This window comes from Ursus maritimus, unplaced genomic scaffold (genome assembly GCF_017311325.1).
Source record: "Ursus maritimus isolate PB19 unplaced genomic scaffold, ASM1731132v1 scaffold_10, whole genome shotgun sequence".
Lineage (NCBI taxonomy): Eukaryota > Metazoa > Chordata > Mammalia > Carnivora > Ursidae > Ursus > Ursus maritimus.
The window spans coordinates 8,798,828-8,814,863 of NW_024423344.1; the positions used below are offsets into that span (position 1 = coordinate 8,798,828).

Below are 16,036 nucleotides of genomic sequence, written 5' to 3' on the forward strand. Positions count from 1 at the left end.
AGCCCGGTGCGAGGCTGGATCTCACAACCCTGAGATCAGGGCCTGAGCTGAAACCAGGAGTTGGATGCTTAACTGACTGTGCCACCCAGGTGCCCCAGTGAAGAAAGACTTCTAAAACACATGTCCTTAACATTTATTAAAAATAGTCTGTATGGTGGTTAAGAAACCAGCTTGCCAGAACAAGACGACCTGAGTTCAAATACTGGCTCTATCACTTGGAGCTCTGTGATCTTGGGAAACCACTTACTCACAGTGGAATGAATTGGGATTCACTCATTCATTAAATATTTATTGAATGCCTGTTAAATGTCAGGCATTGCTCTAGAGGAACCAACAGAGCAACTCTGACCACAACAGACAAGTATTTCTGCTCTTACAGAGTTTCCATTCTAGCGGGAAGAAGACAAAGTACATAGTACATTAAGAGGTAATAATAGCTATGGAAAGAAAGTAAAGTAGGGTGAAGGATGTAGGTGGGGTTACCAGATGGAGCAAATAAAAATAGAGAACACAGTTGAATTTGAATTTCAGATAAACAATGGATAATTTCTTTTTTAGCCTAAGTATGTCTCAGGTATTGCATGGGACACATTTGTCTTACAAAATTAATCTGTTTATGTGAAATTCAAATTTGGTTATCCTGTGTTTCATCTTGCAGCTCGAGATGTGGGGAATATGGTGGTGGTGCTGCTAGAATTTCAAGTGGGATTATCCGGTAGTAGCCCTCGCTGGGAAGGTGATATTCAAGCAAGGACTAGAGGTAATGGAGCCAGCCATGCGGTATCTGAGGGAGAAGAATTCGCGGTCGGAACGTGCCAGGAGTGTTTGAGGAATGGCAAAGGGGCCGGTGTGGCTACAGAAGAGGAAGGAAGTGAAGTCAGGTAATGGGGAAGGAGGGTAGTGTTCTGTAGACCATTTTAGGGCTGTTTTGGCTTTTACTCCCATTGAAAGGAGAAGCTGCAGGATTTTGAGCGGTTGAAAAACCTGATACAATTAAAACGGATTGCTTTGGTTAGTAGTTAGGAAGCTCTTGCAATAGAGCAAAAGATGATAGGGATTTGGACTGGGGTGATAGCAGTAGAGGTGGTGTGAAGTGATTAGATTCTGAATATATTTTTCAAAAGCAGAGCCAAAAGGACATCCTGATTATTGGTTATGGAGTGAGAAAAGAAGTCAAAATCACTGTTAAGAAATTTTGACCTGATGCTCACAGGATGGAGGATTCTACTGAATTGAAAGAGATTTAGAAACAAAGGTTTCTTTCGAAGGTAGGCAAGAAGGATGGGGAAGTGAGGAAAGACAATTGGGAGTTTGGTCTGGGAGCTGTTAAATTTAAGATGTTCAGTACGCATTTGTTACGGTTACTTACTTTGTAATTAATGACTCCAAACTTAATGGCATAAAACAACAACCATTTTATTATTCTCAGGAATTCTGTGGGTTAGGAATTTGGATAGGGCACAGCCGGATGGCTTATCTCTATTCCATTATGTTTGGGGCCCTTGCTGGGAAAATTCCAATGGCTGGGGGCTGAAATCATCTGGTCTGGCACTGGGACTGAATGACTTAAAAGCAGGGCTCAGCTGGGGACTGTCAGTGGAAGCACCTACAGGTGGCCCCACCCTGTGGCTCAGGCTTCTCCAATCATGGGGACCTGGTCTCTAGTGGGAGCTTCTGGAGCATGAGTGTACCAGGAGACGGGTGGAAAGGGCATGATCTTTTCTGACCTGGCCTCGGAGTCATGCAGTGTCACTTCTGCCACATTCTGTTGATTACAAGTGAGTCACAAAGGCATCTCTGATTCTAGGGGAGAAGAATTTGATGGGAAAGTGGCAAGGGCACGTTGCCTAAGGTCATGTGGGATGGGAGATGTTATTGCCACTATTTTTGGAAAATATAGTCTGCCACAGCATCAAGAGATGTCAACTTAACACGTACGCGTGTGAGTTTGGAGTCTGGGGGGAGAGATCTGGTCTGTACATGTAATTTGCAAGTCATTACATAGATGTCATTTAAAGCCCTGAGATTGGTTGAGATCATGAAGGGAGTTAGTACAGATGAAGAAAAAGTCCAAGGGCAGAGCCCTAGGGTAAACTAGAGGGACAGGAATGACCCGTGAAATAGGAAGAAAAGTGTGCAAGATCTTGGAATCAAAGTTGAAATAGGTACTTTCAGGAGTAAGGGTCGAGTTGATGAGTCAGGGAAGATTGAGACTGAAAATTGGCCGTTGGATTTAGCAGTTTGCAGGGAACTGATAACCTTATCAAGAGCGGTGTCCATGAGGGTGACAGAGAAAGCTAGGTTTGAGTGGGTTTAAGAGTATTTGGCAGGGGAAGGATCGGAAACAGAGACTAACCACTTCAAGGAATTTTGCTGTAAAGAGGAGTAAAGAAATGGGATGATAGGGGAAAGGAAGGATGGAAGTTTTTTTGTTTTGTAACACGGGAAAGAGAATAGCATGTTTGATGTAGTGGGAAAGGGACCAGATGACGGCGGTGAGGGGGTGCTGAATTTCTGGAGCCATGTCCTTGAGGGTAGGAAGGAATCCAGCAGGGTCAGGACATGTGCTGACAGGCCATCCAGCAGAGAAGGCTGGCTGTGTCAGTACGGGTGCTGGCCGGCGGGTAGATGTGAGGGTGAGATTTTGAAGTTCTCTTGACGACTTCAATCTTCCCACTGATGTGGGTATAACTAACGGTACCAGTTGCATTGGATTGCTTTGGAAATTGAATGAGTTTATTCCTCTAAAGCACTTAGAATAGTTGCTGGCCTATGAAGTTAATCTATTTTCTTCTGAGATGAAGCCCTTACTCTTTTTTAAATGGGTCTTCTGTGAAAAGTTGTGATATTAAATGGGCTTTTTTTTTCTTTTAATAATCTTATTGAATAATAGCACACACATACACACAAGTTTGCAGATAAGTATATAGCTCTGAATTATCACAAAACGAACACACCTAGCTACCACACCCAGACCAAGAAATAGAACATTTGTGGCATCTTGTTTTGGGTTAGTTTTGTTTTTTTCTCCCTTAAAATATCCTGAGTTCAAAAAATAGAAGGCTAGTCATCCCTGTGTGGGGATCCAGGATATTTTTGTAAAATTTACTGGCCTGTGAAACCCAAAAGTCTGGTAATATGTTTAACACTAAGGAGTCCAGTAAACCTTACTGGGCCATTCTTCTGCTGGAAGAAAGAAAGAAAGAAAGAAAGAAAGAAAGAAAGAAAGAAAGAAAGAAAGAAAGAAAGAAAGAAAGAAAGGAAGGAAGGAAGGAAGGAAGGAAGGAAGGAAGGAAGGAAGGAAGGAAGGAAGGAAGGAGGAAGGAAGGAAGGAAGGAAGGAAGGAAGGAAGGAAGGAAAGAAAGAAAAGAAAGAAAGAAAGAAAGAAAAAAAAAACAAAAACCCACGACAATTCCCAAATGTACTATAAGTTTCCAGAGTCATGAGAAAATTTCTAAACTATGATGTGACACCAATTCCTCGAGCATTCTTCAAATCATGTGCTTCAATGAGTGACTTTACTCTTATTAAGTTATGAAAACCAACAATATTTTTAAAGGATTTCATATTCATGAAGATAAAATGCCTCATGCCCTCTTCAGTTAACCACACATTTATTGGAATGAGTCATTTTTCCTTTTTCTTGCCTCTGTCCCAAAGAGAGGAGGCCTGGTGTCCCTTACAAGATGTCTCCAATGTAGTTTCCTCATGATGATACGACCACTTTCCAAGACAATGTGTTGGTCACATGTCTATTAGTGATGATCTGAATTATTTCTCTTCTTACGATGTAATCCACCAAAACACAAGTGAAGGATATTTGGCTGGTGTACTTTTCTTAGGGAAGCTCTAGTGTCTTAGGCTTTTGTCTAATTATCTACCATCTCTTAATACACACACAGAAATGCGCACACACATCCTGTAATTATCATCATTATTTCTTAGCTGAAAATTAGTGTTTGGGAAAACCCACCTCTTTTTTAATTGAGGGCACTTCCATTTGCAGCGAGCACTTGCACTTGGTCTGTACATTTACTTCTGATTGTGTCGTTTTCTGGGTTTTGATTTACTGATGCTTTAGAGCGGCCATCTTGTGGCGCGGAAAGCTCTTTGCCCCTCTCTTCAGAGTGCTTGCTTGATTTTCCTTGTTTCATAATTGGTATTTAATGAGATCCCTCAGAGCACCAGTCTTTCACTCCCAAGGTAACCCATGACCCCTTTTTTCACGAATAAGCAAATTGGAGAAAATATGTAGATGTCTTTAGAAGTTAATTTATTATATGAAGATAGCATACAAAATACATTCATAGTGACTAGAGATGTAGGACCAAATTAAGTCTTACTTATATCTGCAGCATATATTCTTGGTATGTATAAAAGTAACTTTAAAATTCCAGTTTCCTTAAATAGTTACGCACAAAACACACACACGTATATACACATACAGTTACTACCACTGTCAGTCAAAGATGCGCTCCTCCTTTCACCAATGAAAAGGGGCAGGCAAGTATCTGTTTCATGTGTGACATTCTTATGGGCTGGGAAACAAGGCACAGCTAGAAGACCTACATGACATTTCTCAGGATTGGGACAAATTTGTTCCATGGGCTAAAACTAAGGTCTGACCATCGTTTCTTAGACTAACTAGATACAGACTTGCATATGGTTTCAGTCCCATTCCACCCACACTGTTACACATACATGGTCTCACGAATCCTGAAAGGAAATGCCGCTTTACTCGTTAGTGCCAACTATTCTTTGTCATAAATGACAAATGGTTCTAATAATATCATCAGTTGATTAGTAGTCTTTTAATTTTCAGTGCTTTTTAATAAATGTTCAGGGCTAGTAGACGAACCAATCCGTGGCAAGCACTTTGCCACTAGATAGACTCATTCCTGCAAGCTTCCATTTTCTTTCTGTGTTAAGACTCTAGATGGAACCCTTGTTGACTGAAGGACTCGTGTAGGATATAAACCTGAGTCTTTGAAGCAGCTGAATTAACATAGTTCTAGTACATGTTTATTTTTTTTTCTTTTGGAAAGATGACATTATTAAGGTCTCTGAACAATTAAGAATTAGATTATTGAAACCAAGATGTGGTACATAGAAGTAAAGGTTTTTGTTTTCCCTCATTGCTGGATCCTTATCTGATTTGAAAGCACGAGAGAATTGATTGAGGTCTTCTTTTATCTCCCCTATTGAACCTCCTTCTGGTTACCTGGTTGATACTGTCGCCAGCTGTCCCAGGTGCTTTTGTGCACGCGAAGAGGGGGAAGAACAAAGCTCGTCCCCTCTTCTGGCCCTGGCCTGATTTTGTTTGGACTGAGCTCTTGATGGAGAGGCCTGCCTCACCTCTCTGCCGGCCAGAGGCTTCCCGAGCAGAGCCACCGCTGGGGCACCCGCTGCCTCACTTGGGGTGTGCTGACTGTCCCATCTCTTTATACTAAGAACTTTGAAACCAGCATGTGACGCCAGGGAAGGAAGCAAAGATTCTTCTAATTTCAGGTTCTAGAGTTAAGTTACTTGCATAAAGGGAAGCATACTCGTCTCTACTGCCAGAAGCAGCAGTTCACTGTTGCCTGTCCAGCCTTGACTGGCCTTAGAAGGTGCATACATCCTAAATACATAGCATCAAACAGAGCCAGTTGAGAGATCCAGGGTCTTCAGACCCTGAAGAGTCGGCACCCTTGTGTACCCTGTCTCCCTATTTCCATCATGCTCAGACCCAAGGCAAGATCCAAAGCAGATGAAAAGAGGCTTTTCTCCTCTTGATGGCTCATTAATATCCTGAGTCCCGATTCTAAAAGTATCTTGCATAAATTACATATCACCTTTTTTCTCAAGGAGCATAAAGTGCTTAATAAACATTGGTTAACGTTCTTCCACATCTTTCCAGTAGACTAGCATGAGATAGTAGAATCCCCATTACAAAGGAAGCATGACTGACTTCCTATCCTTTGGGTCCCAACTGTTTCAGTGAGTTGGTATAGAGATGGGGTTTCCACTCTGTTCATCCTGTTTTTGCTCCATCTATCCTGGTTTTGGTGTAGAGGAAACCCTCCACAAGACTCATTTTCATCCTCCTCAACTTCCTTTTATAACTGTACAAAACAGGTTAATGTAAAAAATTGAGTGAAGTGTCTTGATTATGTATTAATACTTAAAATAGTATCTGACAATATTTTTGTCATGTGGCTGAAAGCCCAACAGGTAACCCTGACAGACCAAACTCATTCCGATTAGCTTCCTCTGAGCAACCTGCTAGGTGTGAGGCCATCATGCCATGGAGCCAGCTTAGCTCAAGGTGAGTTTTCAGTGTATCCTGCTAGAGGGGCCTGTAGTCTCGGCCCAGATCTGGGCACCAAGCCCAGTGCTAGAAATTTCAAAATGTGTCATATATGGGAATAGGCATAGATCCAGTCCCATAGCTAAGATTTTAAAATTTGTAGTTTCAAAAAAATATGTCCTTTTCTTGCCTGCCGGAATCCAGAAAATGTCCCCTCATCCTTCTGTCCTGTCTGCTCCCTGGCTGGGTCCTCCATGTGGACCGGGTTCGGTCGGGGTTTGGAAGCCACTGCATTGTCATGGCTGATAGCCCTCTCCTACTCCCTGCCCATATGGGACAGTACAAATTCTTCTCTCCAGTGCTCTGTCCTGTGTGCTCTCTTCTTCCTTTCTCCCTTCTTTCCTTCTCCTCCTTCCACGTTGCATCTGCTAGAGGACCCCGGAGACATTGCACAGGCCGGCTTAGGGCTCGCTGCCTCCCGGTTCTAGGGCGCCGGTGGCTGGCCCCTTGGAGTCCACACTACACCGTGTGATCAGTGCCTCTCCTGACTCATCCAATGCCCTGTGGTCTTGGGGGTAGGAGCAGGTAAGTCATTGGGCTTAGAAAAGGCTTCTCTAACACACTGAATAATGTGAGGATTTACCAGTGGTGTCTTTCACTTGTCACTATTACTCTATCTGGGGTTACATTCTTGTTAGTCAAAAAGAAAAAAAAAAGCACTATTAAAAATCACAAAAGGCAGCTTGCTCCTGTGGAAGGGTAAAGGTGTAAATTTATATATGTGTCATACTGGCAAAAGCTAGTTTTCAGGGGGCATAAATACTTGTGTGGTTCTAGAAAGAAGGCGGTATGTCAAACTTTAGACAGGCGGGGTGGAGTATAAGACCACCGAGTTGTAGTCTGGGGGAGGAGAGCAGCACGAAATCTTCTTTTCCAGCTCTGAGTTGTCGTACGTAAATCTGCGCCGGCCTCTGTTGACGTGCGCACACCCGGCATGGCAGAAAGCAGGCTGCGTGAGCTCAGAAAGCCCCGACTCCTTACTTTTACTGGTTACTCTCAAGCTAAACGGAGAAAAGAGAACAAAATTAAATAGACAAAACTGATTTCCTGAAAACAAAGACTAACGTCCACCCCTTCCTGTTAGGTCCTTGCTCGTAACTGTCCTAGAGTTAATGGTTATTGAAGCCCATCTCAGTCTCAGGTCAGTCTCTGTTCTAGAGCCGCTTGCTGCTTCTCTACTGCCAGCTTGGTGGCCCTGGGCAGAAGGATGCGTTCCTCTGGCCGCGGGGTGGGCCGGGTGAATAGACACTGCAAATGCACAGTCCCGGGTGGAAAATAATTCCAAGGCGGGTATGGCCCTCCCCTGCCCTTGGGCCACTTAGCTACTGTGGTAGGCTGAGAAATGCTCCCGCCTCCAAAATAAATTGATCTCAAATCCCTGGCACCTGCGACTAGCACTCTGTAGGACAGAGGCTGAATACTCGTGCGGCAGGACAGGTGATTAAGCGCAGCCTGAATCGCCCAGGTGGGCTCTAAATACACTCACTACCCTTGTAAGAGAGGCTGATGGAGACTCGCGGCCGCACGCGGAAGGTGGGGGTTGAAGGTGGAGCGGGGGGGGGCACGGCCACAAGCCAAGGAATGCCCAGAGACGCCAGGAGCTGGCCAAGGTGCGGAATGGGTGCTCCCTCAGAGCCTCCGGAGGAGGGGCGGCTCCGTCAACACCTTGATTTTGGACTTCTGGCCTCCAGAGCTGCAGGAGGGTAAGTTTCTCTTGGCTGAAGCCGCTAGCTTGGTGGGGATGTGTTACAACAGCCTCCAGAAGCGAAGAGAGCTTCAGACAAACAGGGCAGTACAGGTGTCTTCCTACCACGTTTGTGTTCGAGAAAACTGAAGTTACGGGCCTGTCGCTAGCAGGGCTCCAAGGAGGAGAAACTTGCTTCTGGTTCTCTGTGTGACATCCAGCCTGACACAGACGCACAAGAAAGGAAAGCTGCTCTTGCCCTTTCACAGTTGTCGGGTTCCTCCTGCTGGCACTGGAACACGCTCGTGTGCTACCAACATTATTTCGATTGGTTCTGGACTAACACGTCAAGCGTTTTCTATATTTTTAATCTCAGAGTCGAGGGCGCGGTTATGGCTTTCCTTCACGGAGATCTAGATTAAGTGTTCCAAAACAGGGAGCAAAAGGCTGTGGGTAGGCTGCTTTCCTTCCTCCCTTACACACGTCTTCTTCGCGAGGGCCCCCACCCTCTGAGGGGACTCAGCTCGGGTACCATCGTGGTGCTTGCGGTAGAAGGACCCAAGTGTGAAGATGTTTGCTTGGTAATGTTCCTCCCCTTCAGACTTCCTCGCGGTTGTTAGATTGCACTAACTCAATCCCTTCGGGGCATTTGGGGCCACCTTTTGACTCAGGTCAAGTTCAGCAAACTATAGCCTGTGGGCTGGCCACCTGCTTGGTTTCTTTCTTTTTCTTTTCTTCTTCTTCTTCCTTTTTCTTTTTTTCCTTTTCTTTCTTTTCTCTCTTTTTCTTCTTTTACCTCTAATTTTTTTTTCTTTTTCTTTTTCTCTCCTTTTTCTTTCTTTTCTTTTTTTTTAAACAGGTTTATTGAGCTGCAGTTCACCTGTTTAAACTGTCCAGCTGAATGGTTTTTAGAATATTCACAGATGGTGCAACCATCAACACAATCGATTTTAGAACTTTTTCCTCACCCTGCAAAACTCATACCCATTAGTATAGCCAGTTACCCTTCTTCCCCACACTTCCCACCCCCAGCCCTCGACAACTACCAAACGAATTTGTTTCTATAGAGTGGCCTAATCCTGGCATTTCACGTAAATGGAATCATACACTATGTAGTCTGTTGTGACTGGCTTCGTTCAGTAATAATGTTTTCAAGGTTTGTTGTAGCATGTATCAGTACTTTGTTCTTTTTAATTGGCAAATAATATTTGATTCTGTGGGTATACTGCATTTTATCAACTCATCAATTGCAGAACAGCTGGCTTGTTTTTATTTTGGGTTATTAGTGATGCTGCTATGAGCATTTATGAATAAGCTTTTTTTAAAAAAGATTTTATTTATTTATTCGACAGAGATAGAGACAGCCAGCGAGAGAGGGAACACAAGCAGGGGGAGTGGGAGAGGAAGAAGCAGGCTCATAGCAGAGGAGCCTGATGTGGGGCTCAATCCCATAATGCCGAAGGCAGACGCTTAACCGCTGTGCCACCCAGGTGCCCCTATGAATAAGCTTTTGTGTGGACATAAGATTTCCTTCTCTTGGGTATGTACCAAAGGAGTGGAATTGCTTAGAGTAACTCTACTTAGCCTTCTGAAGAGCTTCTATCCTCTTTCCCAAAGTGACTGTACCATTTTACATTCCCACAGCAACACATGAGGCTTATGATTTCTCCACATTCTCATCAACACCAACTTTTTAGTTCTAGCCATCCTACTGGGTGTGAAGTGATATCTGGTCATGGTTTTCATTTGTGTTTCCCTGGTTACAAATGACCTTCAGCATCTTTTCATGTGCTCATTGGCCACAGCCATCTGTTTCGTAAATAAAGTTTATTGGGACACAGACACACCTCCTTGTTTATATATGGGCGATGGCTGCTTTTATCTTACAATGGCAGAGTTGAGTAGTTGTTTTCTTCTTCTTCTTTTTTTTTTAAGACTTTATTTATTTACTTGAGAGAGAGAGAACACGAGCAGGGGGAGTGGCAGAGGGAAGGGGAGAAGCAGGCTCCCCGCTGAACAGGAAGCCTGGTGCAGGATTCGATGCCAGGTCTCTGGGATCATGACCTGAGCCAAAGGCAGACCCTTAACTGACTGAGCCACCCAGGGGCCCTGAGTAATTGTTTTCTATGTGGCTCTTGAAGAAAAAGTCTGCTGACCCCTGATTTAGAGGAAAAAGGAGCACGTTCTGCCTTTGGGTGAGACAGGCAGGCATTTGAATCAGGAAAGGCAGGCATGCCTGACAGGCCCAGCCTTCGCCGGTCCGGCACGATCCCTTGGTAAGACGAGCACAGAGAAGCTCAAGTGCTAGCAGGACCAGCGGAGTGAAAAGCTGGAGCCTGAGCAGTTCCGACGGCGCCCGTGGATGGCCCTGTAGGGAAGGGGGCACTCCAGGATCTGACCAGAAACAAGCCTTCCCTGGAAGGGTTGGCTTCTCAGGATGGCACATCTTGGGGGAAGCAGGCCCGCGAGCCTTCCTGTACAAACACTGCCAGCCCAGGGCGTAATCACGGGAAGCTGCCCCCCCCCCCCCGCCCCCATTGGCAGGTCCCCATCTGGCTTTTGCACTGTTCACCGCTGGGCGTATCAGGCTCCTTCCAGCGGAGGCACTGGGCTTCAGAGTGTCTGCACTGCCTGTCCCTGCTGGGATTGTCTGCAGGTTCCGACTTCTCAAATCCCGGGCTTCCTTCTCGCACTCGGTGCGCCTGTCTCTGACTTTTATACCCTCCTTCTTGCCCTTTTCAGGACAAAAAGTGCTTTTCTGCAATGCCTGAACCCTGTAGTTGAGAAGGGCGAATGAGCTTCCCCCAGCATCTTCCTTCACATCCTCCCCATCCTAGAAAAGACCCCCGCTTCCTTACTCAATCTTCACGGAGGCCTTGGGTTTGCTCTCAGCCCAGGTGAAGCGCTTCAGCCAGGGGGAGGCCAGCAGAGTGCTACTGTCCACCTGGTAATCCTGGTGGGGAGGAAGGAAAACGGTTACACTTCTTGCCTGACCCAGAGGGGCCCACGGGTCTGGGGCATGATACTGGGATACACATCCGAAGTCACTCCCGGCTCTGTCCTCACCTGCCTATTAAGACAAAGCATGTTCTCCACATGGGCAAGTTTAAATTTTGTCAGTTGCAAGAAATGCCTATTATTCCCTGTGACTTTGAGGTCCTTCTTTCTGAAGGTGAAGAAAATACATTTAAACAAAAGGGGAAGCTGCAGGTAACAGGTGAGCATTTTTTATAGTAAACTTTTATGCCGATGATTGCATCCATCTACTAAACCTAATTCTGGCAGATGACCGTTGTGAGTATGCTGTTATTTGGGGGTCATAAAAAAGATGCAAAAATTCCAAGAAATTATAAAGACCTGGTTTAACTGTTTCTCTTGTGGATCCTATGGAATTTTCAGGCTCTCCACGGTCATGGTTTGCAATAATTCCATTTTCTCCTTGGTTCAGCTTTAGCATGGAGTTTCACGCAGCCTCTTCCTTACTCTGTTAATACAGCATTCCCCGTGTGTGGCCTCCACACTTTGTTCCTCCACCCTTTGAGTCTCTGATGGGGCTGTGTCCATGTCCTACTCATCAGTAAGCAAGCCTAAGCGAGCGAAGAAGCTATCATCCCTGCTGTATCGGGCTGGGGGGGGGGGGTTAGGGTGGACAGAAACTGTCCACGTGTTGCTCAGTGTCACTCCCTAGGACTTAAAACCAGCTTACTAAGCAGAAAAACAAAATTTCCAGCTACTTTACTTTGGTATTCTGCAGCGTGTTTGTAATGTTTTCCAATGTTCCAGTCATCTTTTCCTCTCTAGTGTGTTTGAAACGCTTTTGGTGCTTTAATGACTGTGCCGGGTCTCGAGGTCACAGTGTTTGCGGTCATCACCTTCACCCTGTGGTTGGTTTTCCAGCCCTTTTATGGGACCTGGGCATTACCAGTGCTCCTCAAATTAGCTGTGCACATCAGTCCCCTGGGGACCTTGTGACAGGGCAAAGTCGGACTCAGCGCGTACGGATGGGTCCTGAGATTCGGCATTTCTAGTCTGCTTAGTGATCACGGTGCTTACCTGGAGAGCACACTCTGAGTGTCAAGGGCTTGATGGCAGAGGGCACTCTTGCTCAGCCCTCCCTCTCCTCCCCTTCCTCTCTCAACCTCACGTCCCAGAGCTTCCAAGAGACAAAAGCTGGGTAAGGCCCTGCGTTTGCCAGGCTGTACTGGATTGCTTCTCCCAGCGTGGCTGGGTAGGACCAAGGCTGTTCAAACTCTGCTTAGTGGGAAGGAGCATAAAGCCTGGGTAGACTTCTCTCAGGACCTCAAGGCTACTCTTAAGGGAGAGCTTTCTGTTACATCGTGAAGACCCAGCCTCTCACAGCTTTGAGTTCCGCCATTAATCTGAAAGCAGGGTTCCATCACTGATAGCCAAGAAGCTTAGAAACACACAATGACGTTTCCTAAGGGACTAAACTATGACCAGGTGAAGACGTGGACCCTGGAGTGAATTCCATGTCATTGTCCAACTACAGAATTACCTGCTTTCAGAGTAGCTCTGTACAGCTAAGTCTTGTTGTCCGTGCCCTGAAATTGTCATTTCAGCCACTACTCGTTACTGACCCCACTGACTGAGAGGCAGCAGACTACTGGAGCTTGTGTTCGGATAGAGTCTGGGGAAGTGCCCCGCCAGGGTGGCTTGAGGAGGTGAATTCCATTACTTACATCAAAGATAGAGGTGGTGTTTGGTGAAAGTTCTCCAAAGGTTTTGATTCTCTCCAGGCTCATGAAATTGAAAGCATTCACGTATCTGATGAAGAAGCAGAAAGAACAATCAAGACAGGAAAATGCATCTAGGTTTTATTAGTCGGGAGACTATGGGCACTGTATCCCAGCTGAGATGAACCAAAGTACCAAAGGAATCCCCTGGCTCCTGAGGCCGAAGGTCTCTTGCTTTCTGTGTTCCTCTAGGAATCCTGACAGCGGTGGCCACTCCCTCCCCTGGTTGTCAATCCACACTGCATAGTTTTGAGCAAAACCCCAGAGGGACCTTTGAGAGAGTCCTCAGTGGTTGGGCTTCTAGGCCTCTGTGGAATTGGAGAAATGTCAGGCCTGGAAGAAGCCTGACACCTCATGTGGTCTAAACGCCCTACATTACAAAAGAGAGAAATGACGCCCAGAGAGGGGACGTGACTTGATAATGCGTTGCTGCCTACTTCTCAAAGGGTGTGAGCGGACCAAGGACGTGAGCTCGCAAGGTCACAGAGCTGATTTAACTGCTAGTCCTGTACCTTCTGGTCTGGGGTTCCAGATTGGGAGAAATGGGTAATATTTTTGTGTTTTCCTATAACTACCTTCTGACTGACCTGTTGTTGATGATCCATTGGGAAGGCTGGCAGAGATCTCCACTACCTACAGACTGACTTTCTCAGTCTGAAACCCTATCTTCACCTGCAAGGCCCAGTCTCTTAGATAAGCTCCTTATTGGCCTAGGGCAAAGCAGCATCCAGGAAAGGCCCAAATAACTGACAACTTCCCTCCCCCATCTCTGATACAATCAGATATTGCTAATGTGTTCAATCCCAGCTAGTTCTCTTATCTCAAAAAAAAAGGGGGGGGTGATTCATCTGTTTCCACCTCTTGGGCTGGTCGTGAAGTGTGAGCAGTGCCACTGACCTATATAATCCATGACCACAGATCTAGGCTGGCCACTAGAGATGGCTGTCAGTCTTTTCAGACTGTCCCAACCCTTAGCCATGCCTCTCCTGGCTGCACTGAGGCCAAAGCTCTAGGGTTGTGCCTACTGCAGGTAAAGATGCTAGAAGGCCCACAGGATAGTCTAAATCCCAAAAATCATTCTAACAGCATGGGAACAGGGAGGGAGTATCAAAATACCTAGGTTACAAACTCCAATCTGCCACTTTCTAGACACACCATTTTGACGAGCTATCTCCCATGGAGACTTATTGTCCCCATTTGTGTTAGAGGAATAATAATATCTACTGTATAGGATTGTTTTGAGCATTAAAGGAATTGACGTACACAAAGAGCCTAGTACAGTGCCAGACCACACACTGCGTGTGTCTGTGTACCTATTAGTACTGAGTGTGTATGATACACACAAAACCGTCAGCAGTGATGAGCATCCGTATGCAACTGTTAGGACTGACGTGTGACGCATGTACAACCACTAGTGATGACGTGTTGACACATGTAGAACTGCCAGTGATGAACGTGTGTGACACACATGTAACCATTAGTACTCGAGAGCCAATTCCCCCCGCCCCCAGCACCCAGTGGAGGCACTCAATCAATATTGTTTCCCTTTATCCCTTCTCCATCTTCTTCTGCAGTAACGAGAGGTTAGTATGTCAAGTTAGAAAAAAAAAAGTTTGTTTTATCTAAGGCCTTATGAAAAAAAGTTATTGGGGGAAAAAAAAGATGTAGGATTATCCTAGAATAAAATGCAATGTGTTATTCTTCATTGGATCCCATTTTTGTCTTCTGTTTTTTCTTAAGGTATGAAAGACATCTGGGGAACTTATGGAAATGTGAATGTTTAATATTAAGGAACTATCAGTTTCTTCAGTGTGATAATTTTTTTGTGGTAACACAGGAGAACGACCTTCTTACAAAATTTAGGGGTAGAATGTCATAATGTCTGAAGCTCGTCTTCAATTGGTTCAGCAAAAACAAGAAAATACAGAGTCTACACATAGACAAAATAGGGCAAAATGTTAACTATGGGTGAATTTCAGAGGTTGACTTTTTTTTTTAATGTTTGAAAATTGTATAATATAAGGCTAGNGAAAGAAAAATCTTACCTGACATTATCAGAACTTCCCGAATTAAACTTTGGAGCTGAAATATCTTCCTTGAAGAAGTCATCAGAGAAGGCAGGAGATGAGTATGTAAACGCACTATTTCCTGTCAGTACGGCATTTAGTGGGATATAGTCTTTACCGTCCTAAAACACCAAAGACAGAGCTCTAATGGTACAACTTCTGTTTCAGCCTATGTCTCTGAAACATGTCAGTTTCAACTGTGTCATTTCCACAGTCTTGTTTTGGGAAGATAATCGTGCGCGCACACACACACACACACACACACACACACACACACGCACATTTAACTGCTAATCTGCTATCAAGAGCTCTTAAAACAACAAATAAAACACCCCCTTGGCTTACATTCAAAAGGCATTGGGGTCTTCTGATATTCTAGATAAATTCAGCTATACCTGTTGTACATTTGCTTGAAGCAGATCGCCTAGTTTTTCCACAAGTTCGGCAAATCTTGGCCTTTCTTTTGGGTCTTTGTGCCAGCAGTCCAACATGATCTGATAGCTGTGGGGTGAAAGCACAACAGAACCAGCTGGACACCAGTGGTAATCGTATAAATTGCCCCGCACGCACCAGCAAAGTGACGGGTGTCGTCCTACAGAGAAAGACTATGCTGCCCGTGGTAGATTGTATTTGCCTTCATTTTTGGGTGTGGGGATGTGACACGCTCCCCGCAAGGCTGTCTGGGCCAGGTCCTACTGGTAAAACACCACCCCCCCAAGGCAGACTGACCAACCCTCCAGAGCCCATCGCCTCCCAAGTTCTTTGGAGTGCTTGTGGTTTCTGCAGAGGGGAAGGCATGAGCTGTTCTTGAGTAAAGCCGAGCTTCTGGACAAGGAAGCACTACTGTTGCCCTGTGCTTCGGTGTGCAGTGTAGAGCTCCTCCCCTCAGTGTCCAAAGCCGGGCAATGCCCCTTCAAGGTAAAAGCTAACACAGACACAAACATCCATGGGTGAATTGTATGTGGTACTTAGATTCTCAGGCTGTGAAAACAGCTTGGCTCAGGCTTCTTAAGAAGCTTGTGGTAGGTCCAGGCCCTCACGATTCCAGGATTGAGCTCAGCACTGGAGACGGGTAGAGAAGGCACTGTGTACAGGACTCCTGTCTCTTCCAAAAGGTGAATGTTTGTGTGGAATGTGGGTCATTCCTTGGGCTGCGTGCAGGTTTCTTGCATTGGCTGACCCC

The 16,036-nt window shown here is 45.4% G+C and overlaps 2 protein-coding genes across 8 annotated transcripts in view; one reads left to right on the plus strand and one right to left on the minus strand.

Moving 5' to 3' along the window:
* Positions 1–16,036, plus strand: part of PAN3 (poly(A) specific ribonuclease subunit PAN3) — a 233,257-nt gene that overhangs the window by 128,366 nt on the left and 88,855 nt on the right. For 5 of the 7 annotated variants that reach the window (XM_040621787.1, XM_040621778.1, XM_040621797.1 and 2 more), the window contains one exon: positions 659–881. In XM_040621787.1, the coding sequence (XP_040477721.1) occupies positions 659–881 (223 nt within the window). Of the gene's footprint in view, positions 1–658; positions 3,245–16,036 lie in introns of those variants that run through there. The other 2 variants (XR_005832276.1, XM_040621805.1) reach the window with 2 other exon arrangements.
* FLT1 (fms related receptor tyrosine kinase 1) overlaps positions 4,257–16,036 on the minus strand; it is a 171,051-nt gene continuing 159,271 nt past the window's right edge. The window contains exons 26-30 of the mRNA XM_040621859.1: positions 15,249–15,354; positions 14,833–14,975; positions 12,734–12,818; positions 10,892–10,986; positions 4,257–7,350 (exon numbers count right to left, since the gene is read on the minus strand). Coding sequence (XP_040477793.1) covers positions 7,149–7,350; positions 10,892–10,986; positions 12,734–12,818; positions 14,833–14,975; positions 15,249–15,354 — 631 coding nt within the window. The 3' untranslated portion in view covers positions 4,257–7,148. The remainder of the gene's footprint in view (positions 7,351–10,891; positions 10,987–12,733; positions 12,819–14,832; positions 14,976–15,248; positions 15,355–16,036) is intronic.